This window comes from Amblyomma americanum, chromosome 4, assembly GCF_052857255.1.
Source record: "Amblyomma americanum isolate KBUSLIRL-KWMA chromosome 4, ASM5285725v1, whole genome shotgun sequence".
In the NCBI taxonomy this organism is placed as follows: Eukaryota; Metazoa; Arthropoda; class Arachnida; order Ixodida; family Ixodidae; genus Amblyomma; species Amblyomma americanum.
This window is the reverse complement of record NC_135500.1, coordinates 108,879,457-108,889,835: the sequence shown is the minus strand read 5'-3', so window position 1 is coordinate 108,889,835 and position 10,379 is coordinate 108,879,457. Positions and strand designations below refer to the sequence as shown.

General features: G+C 47.7%; 1 protein-coding gene across 1 annotated transcript in view; it reads right to left on the bottom strand.

Moving 5' to 3' along the window:
- Positions 1–2,255: 2,255 nt before the first annotated feature.
- The window catches only part of LOC144128204 (pyrroline-5-carboxylate reductase 3-like), a 47,446-nt gene continuing 39,322 nt past the window's right edge, over positions 2,256–10,379 (bottom strand). Inside the window, exons 4-6 of the mRNA XM_077661420.1 lie at positions 6,110–6,322; positions 4,944–5,036; positions 2,256–3,907 (exon numbers count right to left, since the gene is read on the bottom strand). Coding sequence (XP_077517546.1) covers positions 3,728–3,907; positions 4,944–5,036; positions 6,110–6,322 — 486 coding nt within the window. The 3' untranslated portion in view covers positions 2,256–3,727. The remainder of the gene's footprint in view (positions 3,908–4,943; positions 5,037–6,109; positions 6,323–10,379) is intronic.

Here is a 10,379-nt window from a genome sequence, read left to right as displayed (position 1 = left end):
AAGCGGCGTCGCACGTGTACAATCCCTTCCAGGAAAGCCAGTCCGCCTGCAGTATTGGACTGAGAAGTGCCGAAAGACCATTCCTTCAGTTCCACGATGTGACAACGGGGTGAGCGACGCCGCGTACTTGAAGTGTGCTTTCACATTCCGCTAATCACTTCTCTATTGTTCGATTGATATCGTCTTAGAAAAAGTGCTGATCCCGAGGACGCTTTAGACATTGGGCAAGAGGGTCAACGCGCGCCTCTTAGGAATAAACTTCTAGCTCTTCGCTCCTCACTTTACCATCGTGTAGCCAAGTTATAACTACAGAGTATTAGACTTTTGTTGTTTCGTGTCCCCAAATAAACCTTCAGTTTTTACTCAACACAGACACATACTACTAAGGAAGACCGGGTTTGAGCTAGCCTCGGCCTCGGGGACTCTACTCATGTCGCGACAGAGGGTCCGCAGTTGGTGCCCAGGTGCAGCTGTATCGCGATATTGGTAACGAACGAATGGTGAGCAGAAGGCGCGGCAGACTTGTAGAATCTGACGACGTCCTTAATGTATACGCCGAATCGGCTACGGCGTGCCACCTGGCCATGTACAAGGCCAAGGCCACCTGATCGCCTTACGTCTGGCGCCCAGGTTCGATTAGGCCTTGTATCCTTCTATTGGCTGAAGAACAATGAGGTTGCAAATTACCTACCATTCACGAGACTTCCTCAAACAACGGTATTGGAAAGTGGTGTGGTCCCGCACGATACTTCTGCGCCTCTGACAGTGGTGCCAGAGCCTTGCACGTGTTATTAAGAGAATTCCATCTCTCTTTCAGATTTGCCAGTCAAAATTCACATGACGCCCTGAGAAGGATAACATAGAGCAAAGGAACTTTAAGACCACGTTTCACGTAATATTATGTCACTGTGCGCGCAAGAAAAGAATGCATATTTCGCCGTTATTTGTGACCAGCGTGGTTAAGATGCCGTATGACCTTTATTGCATAATAATGTGAAATTGTAGACGCCGGCCAAAAACAAAGACAACAAAGACGTTTCGGCTCCCGTACGGGAGCCTTGTTCACATTGAAAAGAGAAGTGGTGGCTCGAGCTTATGAGTGCCTGAAAAGGGGGCGCAGAGAGTGTGCGTAAGCCGTTGTCACATTTCCGGTTCCGGTTCAAGGTGTTATTGGCTGTTTCTATCGTCAAAGATTCTAGGTGAAGGCGAGGAAATGTCTTCTTTTCAGTTGCAAGAGCGCGTGCTTTGTCCCAGTCGATATCATGTTGATTCGATAAGGAGCGCTCGGCTAGCAGGGAATGCTGTATACCACGCCGCGGTATCTTTCTTATGGAAAAGCGTCCTTTACGTTCAACAAAGCATGTCGTAATTTTTTGGTCGGGACATGGGCGATGAGGACTTTGAAAGTGCTCAGAATGTGCGCCAACGCCTCGCTGACTCCGGGGGTGTAGGGAACAGCGGCACGTTTCAGAGGTGAAGGCACGGGAGTTTCAAGTGGTGGTCGACACAGCTGTGTTTCGACCGATGCCACGAAAGATGTCGGATAGCCATTGCATGGTATTTTTTGACGCACCAAGTCAAAGTCATTTGCCCGGTCTTCGGGATAACTGCATAGGCGTTGGGATCTTTTGAATAAGCTAGTAGCAACTGATCTCATCTGTGTGGCTGGGTGTACTGATTTAAAGTTGAGGTAACACCCGGTGTGAGTAGATTTCCTGTGAACGCTGAAAAATAGTTTGCCCCTATCGCGTTTTACAAAGGCATCGAAAAAGGGCAACGTACTGTTCGCCTCAACTTCGATGGTGAAGTCAATAGTGTCTTCTATCTAAATTAAATGCGACTAAAAGGCAGGCAAAGTAACTTTCTGGGTCATGCAAAAGCAGTCGTCCACATATCTGAAGAAACATTTTGGCGGCTGTGCGAAGGTTTCAAGGGCACGGCGTTCGACAGACTCCATGGTGAGCTTCGCGATGGTCACGGAGATAGAGGCACTCATTGGATGCTCTGAAACAGTGTTGCAGTGTCTTTATGGCCACGTAGTGTCGCGTCACTTCCTAGTGACTCAAGGACCACAACATTTTAGAGCGGTGAGATTTCATTCATTAAATTTTCCTGACATGACGCTCTGAGCAGTGTCACAGCCTATGGTGTCGTACTTATTTCTGCTAACATCTTAACGCGTGTGCAGCTTAGCAAGAGAAAACCTTTAAAAAAAGTGAATCAATGAAAAATTTTAATTCATAGCCACGCACACACACACTCGCATGTAATCTTTATTCGCCTTAAAAGCAAGTGCACACACAAAAGCCGACATATCTTCATGGGATAATACCTCTTTCGAGTACAAGTAATGGCTTGTTCAGTTTGTGGAGTATTTCCGCAAGACATAATTGTGAGTCTTATGCATATTGTTCCAGTGTGCAGATATGAACATAATGCGCTTTTGAAAAGTATACTTTCTCCGGCATGTCAGAAACCGCAGACATGCACCTCCACTGCAGAGGTGCCGAGGTGCCGGGACCGTGTTTGGTCAAGATTATTTTCCCTTGCTATTCCGTTTCGCTTATACCGTCGGCAGTCGCGGCAAGCAGTGTCATTCGACAACGTCGGCATCGAATGCGCGGCTGACTAATGGCAGGAGAGCTAAACTGCGAAAAGAACCGTAAAATATTTACTGTCTCCGAAAGTGTGAACAGGTCGGTGCAACATTGCGAAATAGTTTCCGGTGGCGGCTGTGCGAAGGTTTCAAGGGCACGGCGTTCGACAGACTCCATGGTGAGCTTCGCGATGGTCACATTCAACAGCTCAGTGGTGGACAGTATACTTGTGTACGTGCATGCGTGTATGTGCGCGTATGTGTGTTTGTCTGTGTCTTTTTAGAGGTGAATTAAAGCAACATCAGATGTCTTCATTAGTTGCAAGCACATAGACGGAAAAACAAGAATAAAAATAAAATAAAAGGCATGCGTTCTAAATAAATCTCAAATTTTATGAGTCGTATCTTACCTAAAACGGCTAGAAAGACATCATTTGTGTCTCCTTCCCTTCTATCTCATTGTGTCATTCTTAACAATCCAAGCACTCCGAGGTGCCAAGAATCTGGCAGTGTTGTAGCCTATTTTTCTGCGCTAGAAAGTCTCAAAAGAGATGTGCTACACTCCTTAATTCCTGGAAGTTGTAATATTAGGTCCCGATTCTGCGTGTGGACGCCTCTTTAGCTAAAATATGTGACATGCATGCCCAGATGATGGCGCAAAGATAGTGACTGTTGCAGTACACTATAGCAGTGACTTGCCGTGTGCTTTTCGAATGGCATTGTAGCCACGAATTTTTCACAAAGCAAGACATCCTAACTGGGCATTTCAAGGTGCTTTGTCAATGTCCTCTCATTGCCCAATATATATTACGTTATGCCGGCTATGCGCGCTCGGACACTCTGCAAGAGGTCAGTTTTCCCACCCTGCTCCCTCTTACCGCCACGACAAAAAAGATGGATAGCGTAAGACACACTGTGGTGTGACCGCAAAAAAAAAGATGACGCTAAGTTGAGCGCTCCGCGTCGCAAGCACTTCCTGATATAATATCCAATACAGCTCGCAAAGTTGTACATTTGCTGTTACGCTAGCGCGGGCTATGCTATTTTCGTCCGATCCGAACATAAAACGTCACTTCCATGTCTCCTCCCCAGGCTCTAGCGCACTGCATTTGAGCCTTTGCTTGTGGTCGTTTAGTGGCGACCTCTAGCGGCCCTCGCGGTAGCGGCAGCGACGGCTTCGATGAGTGCAGCCCGGAAGCCAGCTTTCTCGAGGGCCCACAGCCCTTCGCAGGTGGTCCCAGCCGGAGAGCTGACGTCATCCTTTAGCGAACCAGGATGCCGGCCCGTTGACAGTACCATCTTGGCCGCACCCTGCAACCGCGAAGATGTGTCCGTCCAGTCGATTACTAATATCAACGGAAGATCTGGAGGTAAAATAATCCATCAAAGTGCGTCGCCACTCATTCGAGCAGGCGCTCTCGGGCTGCGCGGAGAATGTGATTTATAGCTCCTGTTCTCTTCTACATGCTTTTACCATGTTCCTGGTTTCTAATACAGCGCTGATGGACCCTGTTGCAGCCGCAATTCGTAGGCTGGACTGGGCGAACCTCCAGGCACACAAGCTGGAGTTTTTATCAATTCGTCTTCGTGCTACTATATCTACCCCAGTTGGCCCAGTTGGTAGAGCGACTGCTCCGGCGAGGGGATGGTCCTGGGTTCGAACCCCGGACCAGGACGAATTATTCTTCAACTACGAAGTTTCTGTTCAAGCTGTATAGCTTTACTTTGTAGCCGCATGACTGCGCTTGCGTGGATGCTAAGGAGTAATGGCCCCTTTATTACAAATCTATTCCACCTTCGGGTATCCCTCTAAACATTGGACTAATAAATATGTTGAGGCCACCCCTCGATGTCGCAAATACGTCGATACCTTTACAGCCAAACACGGCATCATGTCGAAATAGCTATGCCACTTTTCCGTCACGTGGGTTATGCCTCCCCTCACTTTATTCTAACGGGGTCCACCAGATTCCAAAGTGTCATAATACATTTTTTTTTATGCAATCCGGCGCACATTTCGCACATAATGGGTACTGCGGAGATCAATAGAACATATAAACAAACTCAGCATGGAAAATTAGGGCAGTTGCCCCTGAACCCCTTTCGCCGCTTTACCATGCATTTCTCGCTTCATCTTCTTACCCCTTTATAAAAATATATTAACGGTAGTCAAGATTTTGCTACAACAAAGTCGAATTCGCACCCATAGGTTCTGCACGCCCATCACAACCCAGTTGTTTTTTTAACTAATGTGTCAAGCTTCTTGGTGCCGCACACAGACAGTTTATCTCGTTATTCAGACCGTCTGGTAAGTCATTAAAATGATTTTACTTTTTCGTATGCTCACCATGACAGTGTTGGCAGCCAGCCTGTAGGACAGGTCTCTTGGCATGCCTTGCCTCACACCGCCATCAGCCAGGGCTTCGATCAAAACGAAGACCTGGAACGAGCACAAAACGGAGTTTTCATCCTTTTGAGCTTCTAAAAGAAAAGGAACCATAAAACTTCGTCACAACGCGTATTAAAATCCTGCCAGCTTTCATCAGTAAATTGAGCTTGAGCACGTAATATTCTACACCAATGTTTGAAACCTGCCTTTCATGCGACGTAGTAATTATGGTTGGTTAGAAGTGTTACACAAAGTGAATTACTCGCGACACTTTAAGTGTGCTTATCACCATATGAGAAAAAGTGTCTTTTGGGCCGCTCGCTGTATTGTTCCGAAAATTCTGCACTTCTCGTTAATGAATCAAGTTAAGCACTTGTGATTTCTTGTTCTTACGGGCGATAAAACTTGCCCTGTACCCTTGGAAAAGAGTAAAGGATAGCGGCTTGCATAAGTCTGCCATTTCTGTCATGACCGCCTTTGCAAGCCTCACAGCAAACGTCTTTCTGTGGGCTTTCCATGGCTTCTTATGCGCTCTCTTTCGTGTCTTTTGAGCAATCCCTGCTTCACCCTTGTGTACGGCACTCGAGCGACGCACTTCCCTGCCTTTAAATCTACGCCTCGTTGCAGCTTCTAGCATTTATAGGCAACTCTAGCGCGGAAGTAAAGCCGCATAGACCTGCAAGCAAGGTAGGTACAAGCAACGTTGACCGGAAACCACCAGCTGATTTCTAATTTCAGTTTTTATTGAACGGTGCACACTGCTCGACCACTCTGTACACAAGGGTGACGCAGACTCTAGATGCCCATTCAAGCAATACTCTCAAGTTGGCGAAAAAGTGTAAACAACCACAGCGTTCAGGCGATAATCTGCCCTTGCATCCGGACTCCCTGCTCAGAGCTTCCCAATAAACATTCGGAGGCCGTCGATGCATGCCCGACGCCCAACCGTAGCAGTCACTCGCAGGCAGAACGGAAGCTAAATGAGACATAGGATCTCGCACGTGACCACCGCACTTGAAGTAACAGTGTGTCTTCGTCTCCCCTTATAGACGATGTTTCTGTTTAGACACATGCAGCGGCCTGACAAAAAGTCACAGCACAAGCAAAGAATGGGCGCTGCTCACGTATGCCGGCCCGCTGCCGCTGAGTCCGGTGGCGGCGTCCATGAGCGACTCGGGCACCTCCTCGCAATGTCCCACGCTGGCCAGCAGCCTGGACACGAGGCTTGCGTCGTCGGCGGTGGCTGTGCCGCCACGCGAGAACACGCTGGCACCCTGACGCACCAGGCACGGTGTATTGGGCATCACTCGAATCACGCGCGTACCTGAGGGAAGCCTCTGCACGGAATGGATGGGTGTGTGTGGGTTGGAGGGGCCAGTGACAGTTGTCGCCCGTTGAATATAACAAAATATGGAGACATGTTCCATCTCACTCAAGACTGAAAATGGCGCGAAAAACGGGACAATATAGAGAGAAACAACACACACAGCACCGAACTTACAACTGAGTGTATTTCATGCGAAAGCGCAATAAATACGGGAAGTGCACATAAAATAAACTAAAAAAACACCATGATATAAGATTGATACTATTGCAGGTCAATATCTGTAAAGGCTATCTCTTTTCTCCAACAATCCAACTGGCCCAACAATCCTCCCTTTTCCATCTCACTCCTTCTTGCAGTGGTGTGGAAACTAGGAGCGCGAGACGGTGGTTTTGAGCCTACCACACACGTCTACAAGCTGTCGCCAAGGGTCCATAGGTTCCGAATCACTGCGTGAGGAAGTGAGATGGTATAAATATCGCAACTCCAAACTGGGCCAAAGATACTTTAGCAGATGCGGCGTTGCCAAAAGGTGTGCCAAGCTGTCAGCGCGCTCTGCGCAGAATACTGCAATACGTGCACGCTTCTAAGAATGAGCAGCGATATCGGCAGACTACCGCAGCCACGGCCTGCCTGCCCACTCGGACCAGTACCTGCTGCACCCTGGGCGCAGCCAGACCCAGGCCTTCCGGCTGCTGCTGGAATTTCTCCAGACAACCGGACTGGCCTATCGGCTGTAAGCCGGATCCTCCCCGAGTCGGCCTCCCACGTCGACTCCCGCTCCCAGAGCCCCAACCCCCCTAGTGCGCTGCGCAGGGACCACCCATGGCACCAGAGACGGGGCCACTACGGCCTGGGAAGTGACGCCCCCGGCTGACCGACGGCGACGCTCACCACTGCACGCGACGCAAGCGAATACCTCCCCCCCCCCCCCACATCCCCTCTCTCCATCCCCGCTCCAAGCAGTGCCCCCAAGATAAGGGTGGCAGAAGCCGAGCACATTCCCCTCACGTAGCCTCAAGAAGTCCTTCCCGTGCTGACGTCAGCGCACACAAACACACGCTAGCAAGCGAAAAAATTTGGCTAATGCAAGGCCAAACAACTTAATTTTTTCACCACAGCTGCGAATAAATAAAAATTAGAGACAAAATAAATGCTGTCTCTAGCTAGTTTAATTTTGCAAGAACAATTCAACGAAGCCATCAAAACAAACGCTCTCTGGAATTAGTACTATTCCCCCTGGTTATTCGCATGCGGCACTGTCGCACATTTAACGCAAGCATTGAAACCTCGCTTTCTTTTATTGTGGACTTCATGGCCCTAATTTGGACTCCATATTTACATTTACATAAAACCTACAAACCATATTTCTCCTTAACTCTTACATAACACAGTATGTTGGATACGAATAGCGATGATCGCATATAGCATGTCTGAAATTCCGTATGTCTAATCTTAATTAGAAGCCTCACTAGCTGAGGTACGAAATGCGCGGCTAAGTATGGCATAATAACGCTTCATTATACGTTCCACGCTCATTTAATAAACTAGCAACAGGTGGGCCAAATACAAAGACAAGTCGTGAGCTTAAAAAAACTCTCAGAGCCTCCGAGTTTCTAAATGATTTGTTTTGTTCTTGTTTTTCACCACTGTAACTTGATGTTCTGATTGCTGTTATTTACATTTTTTTCTCTCAAGTGACCCAAGACACTCCCAGTCGACCCATCTGATGCGCGGTTCGATCCCGGGTTCGCGGTGGTCGAAATTCGATGGAGGCGAAATTCTAGAGGCCCGTGTGCTGTGCGATGTCAGTGCACGTTAAAGAACCCCAAGTGGTCTAAATCTCCGTAGCCCTTCACTACGGTGTCCCTCATAGCCTGAGTCGCTTTGGGACGTTAAACCCCCAAAAACCATAAGCAATCTGATGCTTAGCAGGGCTGACTTATGAATCGGTTCTGATTGTGCATAATAAAACCTGTATTTTATATACTCCACATCACTTCATGATCTGCCTCAAGGTGATTCCGTGCACCTAATGATCTGGCATTCAAGCTAATCTCTCCACGGCAGACGTGCGCCTTGGCGGCCCTGTTTCGTACCACTATTCTTGTTTTGCACCTATTCTGCACAGCGTAATTTCAGTTTCTCCGCCTTCGCAGCTCTCTGAATCGCCTCTCTCAGTTTATCCTCCCCGACGTTCAGGCAAATGCAACGTTAGCCGCACTTTTGCTACAAAGATTAATGTCACCCGACGCATTTATTCACCCATGAAGTCTGCCCATTCGTGCCTGTATGAATGTGCGAAATAAGATATATAAAAATGAAAGCTCACTCCATCATTAAGCCGAATCACCTGGAAAGATTCCGGACGTTTCGCCGCATACAACCAATGAGCGCGCCGTGATGTTAGATTTCTCCAATCCTCCCCTCTCTTCAAGAAAAAAAAAGGAAAAAGTTTATTAGCTCCGCTACATCCATAGTCAAGTTGTAGGCTACAGATGCCTATGACTTGCAGTCTCGTACTAATCGCAATCATAAAGGTGATAGATTCAGCTGCCGGAAAGAATTTGTTTCCCGGAACTAGAAATACAGTGTATTTCACCGAACACTTACTTGCTCGCATACGCTTTTATTCATACACCCAGGTGTACAGGAGGACAAAAGAAAGTCGTTTTACGACGGCTTCAGGAGTCCCTGACCCCCAAAATACAGCGACAGCAGAAAGTATAAAGCCATGCTGAAAAAATAGTTACAGCCTTATGATATCAGAGAAATCGATTTAATCAACCTATTAGATGTCAGCATACGCAAACAGAAATTTATACATGCCGTTATAGACATAAGCACAAGAACACGCACACATATATACACAAACAAGAAAAATTATCCAAGAATGTACATTAGATTTTGGACAACTGTTATAACTCAGAGAGGGGCAATTTCGCAATATCGATGTTTAACCTACTGTAGTCATTTATAATCCTTGTTAAAGTGTTTTGGAGCATTTGTCGACCGTAGTTGTCACGGAATTTTAGGACTTTCCACTGTTCGGTGCTTCTTACGGGATAGGGCCGATCACTGTTAAGAAGGGGTTGCCTTCGGCGTAGCATTGTCACAGGAGGTGGACACCAGAGAAGAGCTGTGTCAGCTATAGTCGGATACAGTTTAGAACGAAGCGATTTTTCTCCGTCAAAAGACCCCCTTCAAAGCAATGGTGTCGGCCTATTCTAATGACCCTACTAGCGCGACAACGCAGCGGGCGGTGCGACAATGCAGGGAAGGGACTATCCCTGACCATGGACGGAGAGGACTATCCCCTTTCATCTGCCACTCCCTCCATTGCCACGCTAGCAAGCTCATGAAAATTAGCTGACGCTATTGGCTGGAAGCGGGTCCTTTGACTGGCAAAAGCCGCTTCGTTCTTAAGCAGAAACTAATCGTTTTTTATTATTACAGGTAGGCACCTCATTAGAATCAGAGATTTGTAGCTCGGCATTAGGAATTCCTGCCCCGTACACGCGCCAAATCAAAACAGCTGGCCTGAGAAGCCCGTGCAGCAAAGCCTACCTGCAGGCCCCTGTCATGTGTTCCCTCCCCTCTCGCTGTTCCCGCCCGGACACTGCTGAAAAACAGTCTTTTTTATTTCCTGAATAACCGGTGATCATAACAGGTAATCATTAAATTTACCTGTTATGTTTACATTTACCTGTTATGAGATAGATAGATAAAGAGGAGGAGGAAAAGGCAGGGATGTTAACCAGAAAGGGGTTCCGGTTGGCTACCCTGCACTGGGGAAGAGGGATTAGGGGCTAAAAGGAGGAAGAGAGAAGGGGAAAAAGGCATAACACACACACACACGCACAACGCTGTCACAATTTGTCACTGAATCCAGTCGCTCTCAAGCAGGCAAAGAGTGCCTTGTATGCCTTGAGGGTAGTCGACTGCTGTGGCCGCGGACTGAGGATCTTTTGCTCTGTTAATGGGCGAGGTTCGAGGCGGTCCAGGGCACAACACAGTGTATGTCTTGAACTCGCAAATGCAGGGCACTCACAGAGAAAATGAGCGATGGT